This window comes from Columba livia, chromosome 11 (genome assembly GCF_036013475.1).
Source record: "Columba livia isolate bColLiv1 breed racing homer chromosome 11, bColLiv1.pat.W.v2, whole genome shotgun sequence".
Lineage (NCBI taxonomy): Eukaryota > Metazoa > Chordata > Aves > Columbiformes > Columbidae > Columba > Columba livia.
The window spans coordinates 11,751,367-11,770,596 of NC_088612.1; the positions used below are offsets into that span (position 1 = coordinate 11,751,367).

The following is a 19,230-nucleotide window of genomic DNA, read 5'->3' on the forward strand; positions in this document are numbered from 1 at the left end:
GTCCCATCTTTCTGGGAGGACTTGTTTAAGGCACCCTGTTGATCTGAGTGGTGTCACTGCTTGTGAGGAAGAACTGCTCAATCAGAGCCCTAATTCGTAAAACTTTTACTTGAAAGGCAAAACCACATCCTTGGTTAGAAGAGCTGATGCTTTACAAGAGGGATATGCAAATGCATGGCACTTGCATAATGATAGACACACAGAACGTAATTAATGCAAATACTGCACATAAATATCTTTGTTTCTGAGCCTGTTTTCAGCCGTAGAGCATACGTGGGTTTCCAAAAGAGGGGTGTGTGATTTGCAGCCTTTCACCACAGTTCCACAGATGGAGGAGGGTGGTGTGGGCTTGTTTGTCTACATCAAACTTAAACCTATTGACACAAACCATTTTAGTGCATGCAATTATTGGTAGTGTGGTTGACGTGTGGAATGTATATATGGCTTTTTGGAAAGTGGATTGGAACGGGATTGGTCTGGAAGATGCTATAAATACCCAATTTATGTTCAAATGCTCTATCCTTTCCTTCAGATGTCATGGACTTCCCTCTTTATAGAAAAACAAATTTTAAATAAACCAGCTGAATTGACTATGAGAAGAGAAGAAAAGAAAAAAGAGTTATACCACCATGTGGCATCCAGAGCCTGTGGAAATTGCTCTGGACGTCCAAGTGCAGATATTTGAAGTATATGCACTAAACTGAAGTGGCTGGGGATAAAATACTGACAGTTGTTTGGTCAGATCTGTTTAGATTGATCCAATACTCGTTGTCCCAAAACCAGTAAGATTTTTTGATACAAAGTGGTATGGTTTTGAATCTTACGAGTATGTTTTGTGCCTGGCAATGTAAAATCAAGCTCTCAAATGCCCAGCTAACTGGGTTTGACTGTAGCTGTTGTGGTGGAAACCAGATTTGTGATAACTGCAAATGAAAATAAAACAGACTACTGCATGCTCAGTTTTGAGCATTAATGGGTTAAGCTGAAGTGAATGCATTATGAAGATGCTTAGCAGTATTGCAGGTGTAGCAAGCTGATATAATTAATAGCATTTGGAAGCTCATGTAAAGAGTAATCAACATCAGGGAAGCTGATGGTGTCACAAAATGAGACTTAAGTGGGAAAGGAATTATCCCTCCAACAAGCCCGGGCAGCACTGAAGATTTTTTGCAAGAGATTTTCCTTGTGCAGATGCCATCCTAATAATTACAATTTCTTGATTTTCAGGTTCTCCAAACTTATCACCAAACCCTATGTCTCCAGCACACAATAATCTGGGTAAGCATGTGATCTTGAGAGCCGAGTGTAATTACAGTCAAGATAGTGACATTTTTAGAAATGTTGTCAGACAAATAATGGAAAGTATGAGTGAAGAACTGCAGAAAATATACCCATGTTTGATTACATGAGTTTGAAAGGAAAATATATGTCTGATTTGCTGGTGGTTTTATGTTATTATATTTTTAAAGGATACAGATTGAGGTTATATTTTGTCTCCTGAAAAGTTACTTTGTAAGTTTGTAGCGCTTACTGGTCTCTTTTACAATGTACCAGAGAGCCTTGCAGGTTTTTTAATGTTAACTTGATGTTACATTCCTTATGGGGTAAATGCTGTTAACCACTTATTGTGGACAGGGGGCTGAAGTTCAGGGCAACAGATTTGCTTCGTCAGCTCAGTCCATCCTCTGCTCAGTTGAAGGGCAGCAAAGACATCACATCCCACACTCCCAGCAGAGCAAGCATGTTACGCCAGGGGAGATTTAGATTGGATATTAGGAAAAAATTATTCATGGAAAGGGCTGTCAGGCGTTGGAACAGCTGCCCAGGGCAGTGGTGGAGTCACCATCCCTGGAGGGGTTGGTCGGATGGAGATGAGGTTCTCAGGGACATGGGGTAGTGCCAGGGCTGGGGGAATGGTTGAACTTGGTCTTGAGGGTCTTTTCCAATCAAAATGGTTCTGTGATTCTGTGTGTAAAATATAGTATGAACTGAGCATGGACTGAGCAAAGTGGAGGAGGTTCATTGGTTGGTGTGCAGCCGGAGAGTCCAAATAAATGGGCAGAGGGCAGGAATGTGAGCATGGAGGGAAGCAGATGTCACGGACAACCTTACTTGAGCATCAGAGGTCTTTGTGGGGTCTTCTGCTCCAGCAAGTCTGGAGGAATGTTGTAGGTGAGATGCACAAACCACAGATACACTGTGGGATTTTTCTGACCCACCAGCCCATTGGTTTTCTCGAAGCAAACTCGAGTTGCACTGCAGTCTTGAGTTATCTTTCCCCTGCCTAAATCCATCCAGGAAGATAGTCCAGGCATAAGTGCTGTTTGAGATCATTGATGTCACTGATTCAGTCCTTAACCTGGAGACACTAAATAGGAAGAAAGCTGAAGAAGGAATAGCAGTTGAAAGGGGCCTGTGAGATACAATTTTGTGGTTGTCACTGAGCCTCTGTTATCTCCTCAAGTGGCTCTGCTCTTTATTTTCATACTTACAGACATAAAAGGTCTGGTCTTCATCAATTTGAGCTCTTACCCTGTTTGAAATTATTCTCAAAGGTCTGTCATAAAAAGCACTCATAGCTGTGGCTCTGAGGATCAGTTCTCTAAATGTTCATTAAGCCAGCAGACAGAGACCACTTGATACTACTCTTGAATAACCGTAGCCATAAAGTTTACATATGCTTTTAATCCTGGCACAGGGTACTTTGACACTGTTCCAAAATTTGTCAGTCATTGGCTGACTTGTGGATAACTTGGGGCTGTTGGAGGGGGGATTTCTTTTCTCTTCTCTTTTTTTTTTTTCCAAACCATGGAATATATTGCCACGGCACCACTAAATTTTTATTTGCTTTAACTGTTAAAGCCTAAGAAGAGAATACATGGCTGACTTATTTTTATTTCCTTTTTTTTTTCATTTGAATCCATTATGCTCCATTGTGCTGCCTAGGAGTTAATGAGAATTTCTAGCATTCTTTTTCAACCTAAAAATAAAAAGCCAATTACATGTAACAAAACCAACCTGGCAAGTTGACTGTGGCATCTGCCTTACATAAGGAAGAAGGAGTTTCTAGGAAAGAGGCCCCAATGCATATTCCTTTCTAGCAAGGACACCAGTTATTAACACGTGCTGCTCAGCCGATGGGTCTGTTGGACGTTTAATGTGCTGTCTGGTGACAAAAACTAAGTAGGAGCAGGTGAAGCTGGTTAACCACAAGGAATCTCTTTGTAGTCTAAGGAGGAGACATCAGAAAAGCATTTTAACGTACCGACATTAGAAGTTACCTTCAAGTTTTGCAAACCAAATATTTATTGCTCTTAGGCAAGAGCTTCCACAAATTAAGAACTTATTGTCTCTCTTAAAAATTTTATTGTAATTTTTGTGTGTGAGGAAGCTACAAAATCATAAGTGGTATGTTGTGTAGCTGAGCAACTCTTGGAACTGTCAAGTGACAAAATTGTCACCATCTGTACCTTGTAGATGGTGTATCTAAGGTAAGCAGCTGCTTAGAGCGGTGTAACAAGGACACCAGCAGCCCTTCAGACCTTCCCCTGGTGGTCTCTGCAGCCCAGGGAGGGGTTGCACAGGCTGAGAAAGCAGAATTTTTCCTCATCTTTGCAGGTTCTCTCTCCAGTTAGACAGAAGTTACTCAGTGGTCAGTGGCCCGCAGTGCTCTTGCTTTTGCTGTGCTACGTAATTCTGTGGATAAGCAAAATACTCCACTGTCTAGGGCTGTCCTTTGATCTGCAGAAGTTTAATTGGGCTTTCCCGGTGCTTTTTTTGAGAAAATGGAATAGAAATATAAAACACACAATGGTGCACGATGAGGAAAATTATCAGCAAGCTCTTGGCAGTGAAGTGTGGCAGGTTTTTGCAGTTTTCCCATTAAGAAAATAACGTCACAGTATTGATGTCTGTTTATTTGACCAGAACAACCTGAAGCTTTTAAGACAGTTCACTGTGTGTCAGCTGAACTTTGGACTTAAATCCCATGGCCATATTCCAGAGAATTACAAAGACAATAAACTACCATGAGGCAAACCAACTCAGACAATAGAAGCAGGGTTCGTTTGAGGTGCAATGTATGTATTTCAGCATAAAGATGTAAGACTGTAACATGGGATTGGAGTAATTTAGGGAGGTTCATCTTTCCATTCACAGTCACAAAAGTGTTGCGAGGTAACATATTGGGATTTTTTTTTTCCTCCTTTCAGCTCGTGCATTTGATTTGGAAGCATTCTAGTTTTGATCCAAAACTTCAGTTGTCAAGTTTTGAGTTGTCAAACATACGCTTTAAATGGAAGTTATAGATACCCAATGATCTCTTCTGTATTACTGAAATATGAACTGGGAAAAATACAGAAAACAACCCGAATGAAAGGAGAGTTGCCAGCATTATGTGGACATGGGGAATGAAGTCAGGGAGTTTACACTGGCGGAGGGCCAGGCCTGAGGTTTCATGTGTATTGTTATTTTGGAGCGAGGCCGTCCCTCAGTGTACAGGAAATCCATTGTCAGTGTTTGCTCCGCAAAAGCCTTGACGCAAAAGCTGTAAGTGAAATAAGCACATACCCCACGGTCAAATCCATCAGTAACATCAGCCGCTGTTACTCATTGTGTTGAAACACCATTTCCCAGGGCAGCGAAAAGCCCTTCTCAGAACACAGAGAGGAAGGGAGTGTGCACATCTATTTGTCTTTTCCTTTCTGAGGAAGGGGTTAGAATTAATATTCATAGAATCATGGAACAGTTTGAGTTGAAGGGACCTTCCCAGCTCCCCCAGTGCCACCCCTGCCATGAGCAGGGACATCTTCACCAGCTCAGGTTGCTCAGAGCCCCGTCCAGCCTGGCCTGGGATGTCTCCAGGGATGGTTCATCCACCACCTCTCTGGGCAACCTGGGCCAGGCTCTCACCACCCTCAGGGGCAACAATTTCTTCCCCATGTCTGGCCTGAATCTTCCCCTTTTACTTTAAAACCATCACCCCTTGTTCTATCACAACAGACCCTGCTCTAAAGTCTGTCCCCATCTTTTGTATGGGCCCCTTTTAAGTCTGCAAATGCCACAGTAAGGCCTCCCTGGAGCTTCTCTTCTCCAGCTGAACACTCCAGCTCTCCCAGCAGAGCTGCTCCAGCCTTGGATCATTCCTGTGACCCTAATACAGTCAAATAACATATATCAGTAATTTCTGATAGATATTGCGTATCAAATGCATTAACTGAAACCAGGATAATGTCCTCTGTTACACTTGCAGCACATGTAGAGACTGCAAGCAGCCAGCAGATTTTTTTTACCTCTCCAGCTGAACAGATATGAGTAGTACTTTCACCTGGGAGGGAAGAAGCACTGTGGGTACCATCCCAGTACTCAGTGGATACTTGTGACAGCAAAGCTGTAGTGAGTCAAGGTTGAAATTGTATGGACATGATTCCGGTGGGATTTGTTTGGGTTTAATGCATCATGGTTTAGTTGATTGTGTACCCCCTCAGGATTCTTTGGCTTCAGCAGAATTACATTCTCTTACTTCTCCCCAAGTGGTAAATCCATAAATTAAAAGTGAATATTCAGGACAGCTCTAACAGAAGAGGTAACTCACCCATCCCAGGACAGCTTAAGCCGAAGCCTAAGACCACAAATCACAGGAGAAAGCAGCATCATTAAAAGCTCGGTTGCATTTTTTCGAGACAAGTTTTTCTTCAAAATGGGATTTGCTGGTTTGTGTCTTTCCTCAAGTTGCAAATAAGCTGGAAATAACATTTCCGTCCACCCTTCAGTGGGGAATCCACAGTTCCCTTGGGTCGCAACCAAGCGGAGGTGGTTTCTGAAGGAAAGGACCACAAAACCATGGAGAGCAATACAGGCTTCAGTGTTTTTATAACTTGCATAGTACCAATCTGAGGACATTACTTAAAGATCAACAAAAGTTGATCTGGTTGTTCTGGATCTGAGCAGCCTTTCATTTGGAAAGGCACTTGCTGTGGAATAAGAATGCAGTCATGTGGAACACGATCTGTTTTCTCAAGTGGGTGGACACACCTTAAGAGGCTGATTAGTGCTGGTATTTGCTGTACATACAAGAGAAAAAGGCAGAAACAGTAAACTTGTGTGACTGCTGGATGTGTTCACCTGCAGATGTCAGGAGAGGGCCTTGCTGTAAGGTAAAAAAATGGTTTAAAACATGAAGGAACGGCAGCTGTGCTTGCCACATCTCTGAAATGGATGTTCTGCTGAGCTGCCTTCTGTTAGCCCTCACTACGAGCATTATGTCCTTTTCTGTCAGAGGTGGACGTGCGTTTTCTTTTGTGGGTGTTATGCGGGGGAGAGAGCAGGAGCATCAGGCATTGCTTGCGATAGAGCGTTTTTCTTTCAGATTCTATAATTAAGGAAAAAGAGAGACTGTGAAAGAAGCTGGGAATGGGTATGAGCTCCAAAATTCGTGGGCTTTGAAGATCTGCTGAGGATCATAGAGTTCCCCAGATGCACTTTTATTCAATTCCTTATTTGTTGTCAGTAAAGTTTGTAACAAAGCAGAAACTGAAGTGATTTTCTTTATTGTTACCTACTTTGGGAACTCCTCCAGCACAGGAATGGAGGGGAAAGCAGCACAGCTTTGGGCTGAAGCCAGGCTGCTTCTACCTGTGTCTAAAGGTTACAGAGTAACAGCAGGTACCAGATGAGAAATGACTCTCAAACTTCTATGGATCCACTCTCTCCAGTACAAGAGGGGGCTGGAATGGTAAAAACCTGTCTTTGATTTTTGGGAGCTGATCTCTTAAGCCTCAGATTCATCTGAGCCTTGCAGGAGCAACAGATGGGAAAGCTGATGGAAAAAACTGGGTTTTGCTACTTGATGTCAACTCCGTGGCCAGATGGGAAGTTGCTCCATTCTGCTCTGAAGCTCCATTTGAATGGGGATGGAGTGAGAAGCTGGGGGAAGGACCAGTGGGAATTCTTCTCATGTTTTTATTTCGTGCATCAAATGGGAAGAATAGAGCACTTTTCAATTACCTTCGTCTGCTTTCCGCTTCCTCCACTCAGCAGATTCTTGGCTTGGAACAGGACTGGGCACCACCTAGTGTGGTATTTCCAAGAATATTCGATTTGAGCCTTCCCCAGCTGAAATCTCATCGGCCCCAGTGGGGGCAGTTAAATCATTCGATGCCATTTGAATGTCCCACCTTTCATGCTATGAAGTATTTTCTTCCTGCGGCTGCCTCAGGCCCATTCTGCTCATGAACTTTGGTTCTTTCGCTTCGCTCCACAGCCTGAGTCAAACCGTAACCCCAATAAAAGAGATGTGTCCTCATCTCTTGGGGATTTTCTTTTGCAAATTTTAGATCACATGGACTAGGAGAAAGGAGCTGATTTTCTAACTACTTTGATGCCAGTATTACATACAATTTGCTGCTTATTGCAGACAACTCTACTGGTTTCATCAGCACCAGAGAGATCATAACAGAGTCAGTAAGGATCCTTTTCTCTTTTTAGGGTGCTGGCCACCTAAAAGTGATTCTGCATTTTCATAGTAAAGCTAGGTTTGTTTTTAAAATTTTCTCCAAGTGTGCAGGTAGTTATGTGACAGTCCACTTGCGAAGTGATTGTCTTTGACTATTTGTGATTGTTCCATGTGCTAAAAGCTTCAGGGGTGATGTAACTTTCTAGCTGCGGTCCATTAAAATCTGTCAAGTAATTAAAGTTTGGTTGTTCAAGTGAGCCCAAGGAATGCAGCAGAACAATATTTCAAAACAGTCGCTTTTTTTCATCCTCCCTTCATTCCCTTTTCATCCGTCTCCTCCTGAGGGCCTGTGATTCACTTTGCTTTTCATTTTGTGCAGATTTGCAGCCTGTTACCTACTGCGAACCGGCTTTCTGGTGCTCGATATCCTACTACGAACTGAACCAGCGCGTGGGAGAGACTTTCCACGCCTCCCAGCCCTCGATGACCGTGGACGGTTTCACTGACCCGTCGAATTCAGAACGTTTCTGCCTTGGTTTACTGTCCAACGTGAACAGAAACGCAGCAGTGGAACTCACCAGGCGACACATCGGTAATTTCTGTTCCCTTGGTTTAGTTGGTGTCTTTCAAGGTGGGAGGCAGAGACCTGCATGTAAAGCTTTTTATTTAGCTGGTCGGTTTTAGAGCACTGTGGTGGTGCTCTACAAGCTAATCTTCCATAAAGGAACACTAATTGTATCGTTTCATAAAAGTATAATTAAAAAAAATGCACGGAGGAACACTAAAATTGCTGCAAGTAATAGGGGCAGAATTTCAGCTTTTACACGCGCTCTTCTGTATTTGGATGGATGTCAGTGATAATCTTGTGTATTCCTTTTCCCTCCTGCCCTATTTTATTTTCTAACTGACTGTTCTTTTATAAATGGAAACTCAGTTCTTTCGTTTTCATCTCAATTTCCATTTATCCTGCTTATATCACAAGTTAACATTCCGTTTTGTTTTCAGGTAAACTTGTGCTAAATAGAATATTCCAGATTTATGCAATTTTAATAAAAGACAAAACGGCTTATGTTTTGCTATGCTTTCTGCTGACTTCTGTCAAAATGAACCTGCTTTTTGTCCTGATTTTGTTCCCCTTTATACCCTTTCCTGAACATTAAACTTCCATACAGGAGGATCTTTCCGTACTTGTTCTAATATGATTTGTAGCACCAAAAAAAACCAACCCAAATTCCCCCCAAAATTCAGAAATCAGTCTTTAAATTCAGCAGGCTCCATATGCTCTATGGAAGAATAAAAGCAAGATATTCAAACAGGAATGTAAGACCACAGCATCTAGTTATTTGAGCAACAAAGATGTATTCCTGAAATTTCTTTCTTTATTAACTGAGATTTTAATAATTTGTGTGAACTACTCCTATGGGAAATGTATGTTTGTCCTTGTATACAATGTAGTCTCAAGTAAAAGGCAATGACTTGAAAACGTTGTTTAATTTAATTCCAAATCACTGAGTAAATAAGCAAATGGTTGTATCCAGCTGTGAAGACTTTTCAGAGAAGGCTGAAAACTGTGAGTGAACTGATAGAATGTTCATGTGGGAGGTATCAGGGATGTGTATCTCTGAAGAGGCCGTGAGGTGGTAAATGTATCATAGTCCAGGCTGGGACTGATGGTGGGACCAGAGAGTGTGATTCTGACTTTGTAGATTGGTCCTCCTGCCATCCTCAGCTTAAATTGCTCACCAAATAAATTTATTGCTCCCAATGGGATTAACTAGTGGGCCAAAAAAGGTGGTTTTCATTTGCCACCATTCATAGTTAGCTGCTTTTTGCGAGCTGTCCCGTGCAGAGGTTGGCTACATCTCCACCAGCTCATCTTGCAGATTTTGCAGATGAACGTTCCAAACTAAACCCAAACTGCTCCCTGTGTTTCCCAGGCAGAGGAGTGAGACTCTACTACATCGGCGGCGAGGTGTTTGCTGAGTGCCTTAGCGACAGCGCCATTTTCGTCCAGTCTCCCAACTGCAACCAGCGCTACGGCTGGCACCCAGCAACAGTCTGCAAGATCCCACCAGGTAAGGATTAACCCTCTTGGGATCCTACGCGGGCCGTGGAAAGCGAGCTCTGGGTCAAGGTAGGCGCGGATTTGCTGATCTCTGTTTCGGACAATAATCAGGAACATCTGCCCTATTATAAGCAACTTGACAACTTAAGCAGGGCATTTTTTTATAGCATAAAGGATGAAGGTGCTGATAAAGGAGGGAGCAATGTCTGATCCAGCAGTTGTTTGCACCACATTCATCCGAGCAGGAAGAAACAAAACTTCAGGATCTGTGCAGAACTAAGAGCAGAATCTGCTGCTTGTTCCATGCAGTGTTTTGTCGGTCCGTTATTGTAATGGCCATATTTATAATTTTGTTTGTACCTTCAAGTAAAAGAATATACCATAAGAAAATTTTCATAATTTAAATTGACCCATAATACATTTCAATTGTTACTTTTTTGTGTTCTGTAATAAAACTCCCCCCGCTTTGTGAATTAGTTTTATTCTAGGGTAATTGCGTTTGCAGGCACCTTGTTGTTCTGGTTACAGCAAATATGTGTCCAAAGGATGCTGAGATATTCCAAGAGAATGTATTGCATCTGTCTAGGAAGAAAACACTTTTTTGTTAAATACGTGCAGGAGCTAGGATGGAAGGATGCCATTCAAAAAGGAAGTTAGCTGTTTAGTTAACCTTACAAAAGCTATTTTTGAACAGTTGAAAGAATATGTATATATTTATAAAATGAACTTATTTGTTTAGAAATATTTCAATAAAGATTGTCTTTCTTTTGAGAAGAGATCCATACGCTGCAAGCCCTGGCCCATCTCAATGGGTTTTCTTTCTCAGATGCTTGGGAAGCAGCTGCCAGTGTTGCAAACATGACTTAATTCTCCAGCCACATCAGAAGAGTCCACCCCGGCTGGAGTCAACATCTGAAGACACAAACAACCCACACTTCCGCTGTAGATTCATCTCAGGCACATTTTTTGGCCTCCAGCTCTCCCCACTTTTGCCACAGCCTTTGGCCGCCTTCTCAGACGCATCTTCAAATCTCTGCTGGGTTTGAAGCAGTTTCTTCATTCCCTTGTTGACAAGATCGCGTCGTACCCGCTCCTCCCAGTCACAGCCACGGATAGACCAGTTCCCATCCAGCCCTGAAGCCGGAACAGCCTGGAAATCTGATCCTGATCAAGTTTTTCTGCTCCCCTTGCCCCACAGCTCTTCCTCTGGCTCACTCCGATGCTCTGACCCTTTTTATTTTCCCCCGTAGGCTGCAAGATTCCTGACACGGTTGCCCCTCGAACCCTTGGGCTGGGCTCTGCTATGGGCACAAAAGTGGGTCATTTTTTCTGCAGCTGCTGAGCTGTCGCATGTGGTTATGCTTTGCTCGATGCAGTCCGACCCAAACCCACATGACGGTATGAGTCCAGCCCAAGAGAGCAGGCTCAGAAGTGATTTTTAGAAAAAAATACAATTAATCACAGTCCAAATTGGTTGTTTTTCAGGCTTGGCCCATATGCGATGAGCATTAGTTGTGTGCCAAGTTGCAGAGTTTAACTAATTTCTGGTTGTCTGGGAGAAATTAAGCATAGCAACACTTTTTTTTAAGAGTTCTGTTTGTATTAATTTATTAAAACTCTGAAGGATGTTGTTATATTTCACCTTCAGAACCTAAAAACTGTTGAATAAATTGTCCTCAGCCTTTTAGCTGGGACTAAAAAAAAAATTAGGGGGCACCCCAATTTCAAAGGAAAACATGGTATAGCTACATTTAAGAGACAATTATAGAAGCAGCAGCTCTGCTAACCAGCCTTTTTAGCCCCGATATCTGGTTTCTGGCTTGCCAGAGTGGTTTCACTTCAGAACTTCTCCATGACTTCTGCTGACGGGCACCACGTAAACCCAGCACCACTGAGTTCCCATTTTTAGCCCATGCATTCCTTCCTTTCAGACCCCGCAGCGGTTGCTGTTGTTCAGCGTTATGGTCATAGTTGGTCTTTTAAATCGCAAAATGATGGACATGATAGTAAAGGAGGTAGAAGAAGTTTCCAGATGAGATAGAAGGTTCCAGATGAGGCTCCCACGAGGTCTCGTAGATCACAACCTGCTGCGTGGGCCCCAACATTCGCCGTTCTCCGTCCTGTAACATGTTTTATTTCCGTTTCAGCGTATGATCTGTCGAAATGTGGCAGCCTTCATTCCTTTTTTCTGAAACGCTGTGTTTGAACCACCGGTGTATAGTATCCCATGACCTGGGGATATGGGAAGGCAGCACCGAGTTTCTTTCCATCCTCAGAGGGAAATGGATTTCTTAATCTGGTTCAGCTAGTGCCTTGTTCTTGTGTCACATCTTGTCATGTTCTTTTTCCACAGGATGTAACCTGAAGATTTTTAACAACCAGGAGTTCGCGGCTCTGCTGGCGCAGTCAGTGAATCAGGGCTTCGAAGCCGTGTACCAGCTGACCAGGATGTGCACGATTCGGATGAGCTTCGTCAAGGGATGGGGAGCAGAATACAGGTCAGGAACTTGGCCGTACGCTTGCTCTTGCCATTGCCGCTCCTGTATTTCACAGCTTTTTCCTCAGCTTTTACACGGGGGGTTCACAGAGTGTCTCTCCGGTGATGCAGGTGGGTTATAGCGGTTGTGTTCATCCCACTTCTTTTTTTTCCCATCCTACCTGTATAAAACACACATCTGGTGATGCACCTGGATGACTGTGTGCGTTTGGTCAGTGTTGTGTGAACTAAGAGCTTTACCTGAAGCACAGCAGATAAATCCAGATGGCCTGTGTAGGAACTATTAGGTTTTTTTTCTTTTTCTTAGACACATATTTGATAGTTTGAGTGTTTTATGACTACCCTGTTATCAGGACAGGATCAGTGTGAGTGCTTCCTAATAGATATGGATTGGGTTTGATTCTTTTTTTATCAGAAACTAATTAGATTAAAATAAAAGCAGGTTGGCTTGAAAATTTGCATTTGGAAGAATTGTGAGAGTTGCTGCAAAATTATAGTTAAATTTCCTTATCCTTTCCTCAGTGTCTGTCAGAGGGCAGTTGCTTAAATGTGAGCAGTGGCAGTCGGAGAAGCAGGGTGACTATTTTTTCCCAGTGAATATTGAAGATAAAAAAGGAGATGTAGCAGGGTCTGGTGTTTGGGAGTGCTGATGTGGTTATTCTGACAACACGGGCACAATGTGAGGAACACAGAACCCCATAGCTCGTGCTGCTGTCGCTCCACCGCGTTACCAAGCGAATGCCTGTAAGTAGTAGGAAAACAAATGTCATTTTATGAGAGAGAAAGCTGGCAAGGATTTAAGCCAAATGTGATTTTTGAAATCTTGATGTTGTACCCTCGAAATCTGTGGCCTTATTTGAAAACCTGGGGGCAGGAGGCTCTGCCGATGCCACGGATCAGCTGCAGCCCGGGCCCTGCACGGTGCTCTCCCACTTTCTTCATTTCTCCAGATGTTTGGAGTCCATTTTGTTTTGAAATCGCCCTGCACCCAGGCCAGAGCGTTTCAGCCCTGGCTCGCAGCCACGGCTCGAAACGAAATCCAGATGAGCGTGACTTACGGAAAGTCCACGATCTCATTAGAGTATCGCAGTCAGTGAAACCCTACGCTCGTGCTGACGGCACCGAAGCTGCTCTCCTGCTCCTTCATTTCCTCGCCACAAAATACTATAACACGTCAGATTGCCTTTGTCAGGGCACGGTTATTGTTGAACTGATTGATATATAAAAATGTTACAGCGGGAGCTGCATCCAGAGCGCTGTTTTAGTGATTTCTGCCGTTTGCGCCATCTGAGCGGGGGTGTTTGGTGCGCTGGTGTGCCGGGGATGTGGCGGAGGGACGGGGGGAGAAGGCAATTTAACAAGCAGCCTGTGACATGGAGGTTTCTCCTCTGGCCAGCGAGAGCCCGCTGAAGCGAGCTGGAGTCACGGAGAGCTTTGAGGGTTTGCCTTGCGGAATGTGCTGGGTCGGCTGGAAGGCAGAATGAAGGTTCTTGTGATAGATTAGCAGAGAGAAGCACGGCAGCTCCACAAATGTTGGCTTTCTGTGCCGTGTCGCTGGGACAGCTGGACTGCTCAGCTTACGCTGGTTTTGGGCAGCAAAGAGGAACACTCTGTGTGAAGTTAAAGCAGACTTTACTTTTTTCTGGGACCTGAGAGGTTTGGATGCTTCAGTGAAGCTGACAGAGCAAGGTTGGTGCTCTGCTGCCCCTGGCCTGCATTGCTCCTGCCCAAACAGCTCCCAGGACACCCCTGAATGCCAAACCCTTACTGTGAATTGCTGTGTAGGACAAACCTGCCCATCCACCCACGCTTGGGGCATCGCCGGCCTCGCCAGCTCGGGGATGGGTGGGACCTGCTGCCGTTCTCAGTTCAAAGGATGAGCAATACAGATTAATGAACAGACGGGGTTACAGCCCTCGGCCAAAGCCTTGCAGGGCCAGACCGGGAAGGGCAGCGGTGGCACTGGGTGCATCCCCGGAGCAGAGGGACCGGACCCTTTGGGATGGGTCCCTTTCCCTGCTCAGCAGCCGGTTCTCCCCCCAGACTTTGGCTTCTCCCTTCTACAAACAGATTCCAAGGACAGATTCTGTAGGAAATGAGGGTGTAAAACAAGGCTGTTCCCAGGCCGTTTCTCTCAGTAATCCCCCTCCTCCACAGCAGCTGTCCCTGCCTCTCTGCCTGCAACCAGCGTTGTGCTGTCCCTCGGCAGAGCGGGGACAGCCCCTGGCCTCGCGCCCTGGCCTCCCTTTGCCCTTCCTTTCCTCCTCATCTCCTGATTTACCATCTGGAGACGTTCTGTGGGCTCTGGCCTCGGGGACAATGACAGAAAGGCTGCCTGGAGAGGGGGCATGAGCTTTGTGGCAAGCAAAAGTAAAAGCATGGTGTGTGCTGACACAGCGAGACGTCCCCCCTTCTCTCTGGCCACGGCCACCAACGTGCGCGGGATTTTAAAACACCTGGTTTAATACCATGTTTCTGCTTTTCTGCAACTTTTTAAATGCTGCAGCATCTCTGTTTCTTCTGAGGCAGCTGATCAGATGCAGATCTGTCGGAGTGCTCCATACTTAGAGAAATTTAACGCATTCGGTAAACTGTTTGCGTCGCTATCTAATTAGGAGAGGCAAAGTCTGCAAAATAAAACTGAAGAATTTTGCTTAGGTAAACACCGTCCTTTGTCTTGAGGGAATCAGATGCTGCCCGTTTCCAGGAATCTGAGTAGTAAAGGGGTTACACAGCGAGCTGCTCCTCTGGGATCATAAGAAAAGTAGAGAGAAAAGGTCGGGTTTTTAACAGAAGTTGGCAGCACAGGCCAAAAGCGCGTTATAGAGGAGACGTTTCTTTGGCCCCACATGCAAGACTGTTGTCTAAGCAGGAAAGAATGCTCCGGTAGCTGTAAAACCTTTTCTCATTTGTGAAGGTTTGTAAGTCACATTTACGTTATTTTTTCTTTTCCTGCCCCCCAACCCCTCTTTGTCGCAGGCGGCAGACGGTGACCAGCACTCCCTGCTGGATCGAGCTGCATCTCAACGGGCCCCTGCAGTGGCTGGACAAGGTCCTGACGCAAATGGGCTCCCCGAGTATTCGTTGTTCCAGCGTCTCCTAAGGAAACGGCTCCAGGGGCGGGTGGGGGGAACAGAGACTCTGGAAAATGGAATTGGCTTAACCCTTAGCAAAATGCAAAGTGCATAGCAAACAAATTCCCCATTATCGAAGTGATGAGAAAAAAAAAATCTGCCAAACAGAAAGAAAAGGTGGGTTTTCCTTTGCTTTTTGTTTTTTTTTAAACTAAATATTCATTTAAGCCACTTCCACTGAAACTGTCAGCACTTTGGTTACGATGCTACGGGCCATTTCAGTTAGAACTTGAAGCTGAAGTTTATCGTGATGCAACACCTGGGCTTGGTTTCAGCGTGTCGGGCTGTGTGGCCGCTGGGAGGACACAGGACACACGGACACTTGGGGGAAACTTCACATTTGCGTCCCACAACTCCAGGCTCATGTCACACAGCATCGCTGGAAAGACAAATACGTTGGGATGACGTTGCTCATGCGTCCCCGTCTCCATCCACCTGCTCCTCGCCGGATTGCAGCAGCGGGGGAAAAGGAAGCATTTAAAGCACACGAGAACTAATTCACCCAGAAATGTTCCCAAAAGGAATGAATTTCCCCCACTGGGCTACAAAGGAGGAGGCAGAGTCTTCCGGGATGCAGCTCACGTTCTCAGGCTGGATCAGCGTGAAGCAAAAGGCCCAACTTAAAGCTCCTTCTGCTGTTGCTGCAGCGAGTTTTGCTGCTCGCAAACAGACGTTTGTTGCATGGGGAGCTCTGCCCGGATGAGTTAAACCTTCGCTGTCATGCGGTCTATTTGCATTAACTACAGAAAGTTTGTGTTTTGTTTTCTCAGCCTGTCGAGCGGCATCTGCCGCTTGCTGAACTCCGTGGCCAGGTCTGGCGCTGGGAGCGCGCAGGCCCTGCTGCCCTTTGCAGAACATGCCGCGTGACGTCGGCAGGTCAGAGTGCGCCTGAACCAGCACATCTCCGACACAGACCCGCTGCTTACCCCCGATTTCAGCTGGTGGAAATGCTCTGACATGTGGGGGTGTTTTGCCTGGAGAAATTGGGAGAGTTTTGTATTTGCTTGTATTATAAAATGTTCATTTTCAATAGACGTGCTCCAGCCTGTTTAATATTATTTTTTCCCTGCAGCAGCTGTCATGGCAAACAACTCCCACAACTGGAAAAGTCCCCTGGCACTTGTTTTCATGGTTCAAATTTGCCAAATAAGTCTCATAACTTTGTCAGTGCTATCCAGTTATCTGTTTCTTTACACCTGTATTGAATATCACGTGTGTTTGTGCCAAAATATTAGAAGGGGGAGAGGAGATAATGAGTTTCCTATGGAAATCTTTTTTCACATACAAAATGCGATCACACGAGCTGGTTTTCTTCCCGAAACAAGACATGTCATTTTGTGTGTGAAATTTGAATTCTGAGGGAAGACTTTTGGTGGTGGTTTGTGCTCCTGAATGACACGGGCACTCTGGAATCGCCTCTGGCAGCATTTTGACGGGAGGTTTCCCGTGGCTGGGATCCCAGCGCTGCAGCTTTTCTAGGATTCTTTAAATTTTAGTTTAGTTTTTGCAACGTGTCCGGTTTTAGTTAAATCTCTGGTTGCACGGACTTGTGCAATAAGATCATCTGTATAAAACAGGATTTCCTACCCACTTCAACAGTAGGTCTGTCGTCGTGGGGTGATTTGGCTCATACTGTCAGATAGAGGTTTCTAACGCAGTTGCAAACAAAAATTGATCCCGACTTTTGTGGAGGTATTTGACTTGCTGTTTTAGTGAGACAGGGAGTCAAACCTGCCATGTGAAATGGCCCGAGTTTCCTCCCCCAGTTTCTTTAAGTCACATTTGCTTATTTTAATGGACAAACTGTTTATCTCCATACCAGTGGAGGACACTGGACTCTGTGGTGCCTTGTGCGTTAGCAGCAACATCGAAATCTTAAATTCCTGTGTCGGTGTGAGCAGGACCCGGCCTGACCTGGAATAAACCCCAACTTTAATACCGGGTTTGCACACAAAACCACCTCCTCAGCCAGACTAAGAATTGGACCGGGATTTTCTCTATCAATCAGATTTATATCTTCTACTTGAGACAGAATAATGAATTGCCAACTGTTATTAGTAGATGCCTTTTGAAAAAGAGGATTGAGATGATACATAAAAACTGTGGACAATCTCACCTCATCATCCTGTAGGTAAAACGATTTTGAATGGAAAATGTAAGCGGGTCGAGCAGCACCGTTAGAGAAAATTTAGATTGTCTCCACTAAGTATGAATTTCCTCTCCTCCCTTTGTTCTCTTTCTCACTGATTCAGACAAGCTTTATAGTTTCCCAGGTTCCTTTATGAAGTGAACCGGAAGGCGCTGAGCCCTGCGCCCATGACAAGCTGGAGGTTGGGGACGGGCTGCGGCCCGGGGGACGTTTGGGCTGTTTCCTTCTGCGTTGCGCAGTTGATTGTTCAGATGAAAGCGAATTCCCCCGCCAGATCTGAAAATTGCTCAATGACGCCGTTCCCGTGGACACTAACGAAGATTCGGCCGTAGAGGTGCACATGGCTTCGTGGTTTTACTTTTTTTTCTAAAACTTTATAAAAGTAGCTTTGATATGTAGCACAAGCGTATGCTATCGGCCCTGCCCCGCATTGCCTACCTGTACTGGAATAACTTCTCATTTCGTGGTAGTCTTGGCTCGTTTTACATACATTTTTGTTACTAGTAGAGAGTCACTAGCAGGAACTTTGACTCTTTTTAAGTGGTGTAGCCGACACAAGGGCCTGGCTGCTGGCAGATGATTTTGTTGGCCTTGTGGTTTTAAATAACTGTGGTGATTTATTTTTTTTTTTTTTACTATTATTAATGTATTGAACCGAACTGCAGTTTGTATTTTGTGTTAAACTTGTTTTAGGAATAATCCAGTGCTGTCCATTTGATTTAATCGCCAGGAATCATCATGTAGTTGTACAAAGACGGAGAAATCTAATGATAAGAAATCTCCCCAAAGCTCTGGCTACCCAGATTTGCTGGGGATAACTTTGAAGAGCTAAAGCAATTAGTTCCTCTCCCCTCACTCTGAACGGCGCAGAGGGCTCCTTTGCAGGGTGATGGATATTCAGGGCTCCATCGCACAGCAAATGGTGACATCCAGATGTGCCTCGTGCTGCCGAGTAACTGGAAAAAGCACGAGGAGCAAAAAGAAGCCGGGGAAGGACTTTGGCCACGTCCCGAAACATCCGTGAGCTTTCCCAGTTCTCTGAGGTACGGGCTGGGTAGGAGGAATGGGATCTCACAGATAAGCTGGTAAGCTAGAATGAGAAATAATTAGTCACTATATAGTAGCTGATTGAGCGGTATGGTTAAGAAATTCAGTATATTTTTTTTTTTATTATGTACATGCTTTTGTATTTATGTTGTCATTCTCGAATATTCAGATGAATCAAATATTTAATTTTTAACAGAAAGGGCAATTAAGGATTTCCGAGTGTTAAATCTTTCCTACGTTCCTTTCTGGCGATCGCTGGAAATCGGGGCGTTACTGATGTGAGAACAAGAGACTCACCCCGGACCTGAGCAACAAACCCGGGCAAGTCAAACACACCAAGGACTTCAGCAGGAGCCTTTGCCCGGCTGCTCTTTGACCTTTTAGCAACAACGTCAGGTTCCCAGATGGGCCCTTGAATTGTGCTTTTCAGGTCTTTTCAGATTTATGAGGCTTTAAAAAGACAAGAACACCTTAACTCCATAAACGTTTTGGTTTATCTCGCGTTTCCTCCAGTCCGTGGATCCTGAGATGCACCAGTTGGCTCTCCCGACGTCCGTCACGCTGCATCGACCTGTTCCCCCCTCGCTAAAATGTATGAGCATGTTTGCATTAGTGGTTTTAGATTTTCTTAACCTGAGATTGTATGTTAACGGCCGGTGATGTCACCTACCCGCTTGAGCTTGTTCAGCATTATTCACCTATTTTGTTACTAAAGGCCTGTACTACGTATGCCCTCTTATTTCATATGTGAAACTGTAAGTTCTATTTTTGACATTTTAATAAACTTTGATTTGAAAACTGAGGTTCCTGAGAAAATAAGGATATTGTAAAATATATATTTAAGGACACAAACTGAAAGCATTCAAGTTTTGAAACCACAGATAA

The 19,230-nt window shown here is 44.5% G+C and overlaps 1 protein-coding gene across 2 annotated transcripts in view; it reads left to right on the top strand.

The window, feature by feature from the left end:
- SMAD3 (SMAD family member 3) overlaps positions 1 to 19,147 on the top strand; it is a 74,921-nt gene extending 55,774 nt beyond the window's left edge. For both annotated transcript variants that reach the window (XM_005511194.4, XM_065076784.1), the window contains exons 5-9: positions 1,228 to 1,278; positions 7,833 to 8,045; positions 9,391 to 9,528; positions 11,872 to 12,016; positions 14,995 to 19,147. In XM_005511194.4, the coding sequence (XP_005511251.2) occupies positions 1,228 to 1,278; positions 7,833 to 8,045; positions 9,391 to 9,528; positions 11,872 to 12,016; positions 14,995 to 15,118 (671 nt within the window). In that variant the 3' untranslated portion in view covers positions 15,119 to 19,147. The remainder of the gene's footprint in view (positions 1 to 1,227; positions 1,279 to 7,832; positions 8,046 to 9,390; positions 9,529 to 11,871; positions 12,017 to 14,994) is intronic.
- The last annotated feature ends 83 nt before the right edge of the window (positions 19,148 to 19,230 follow it).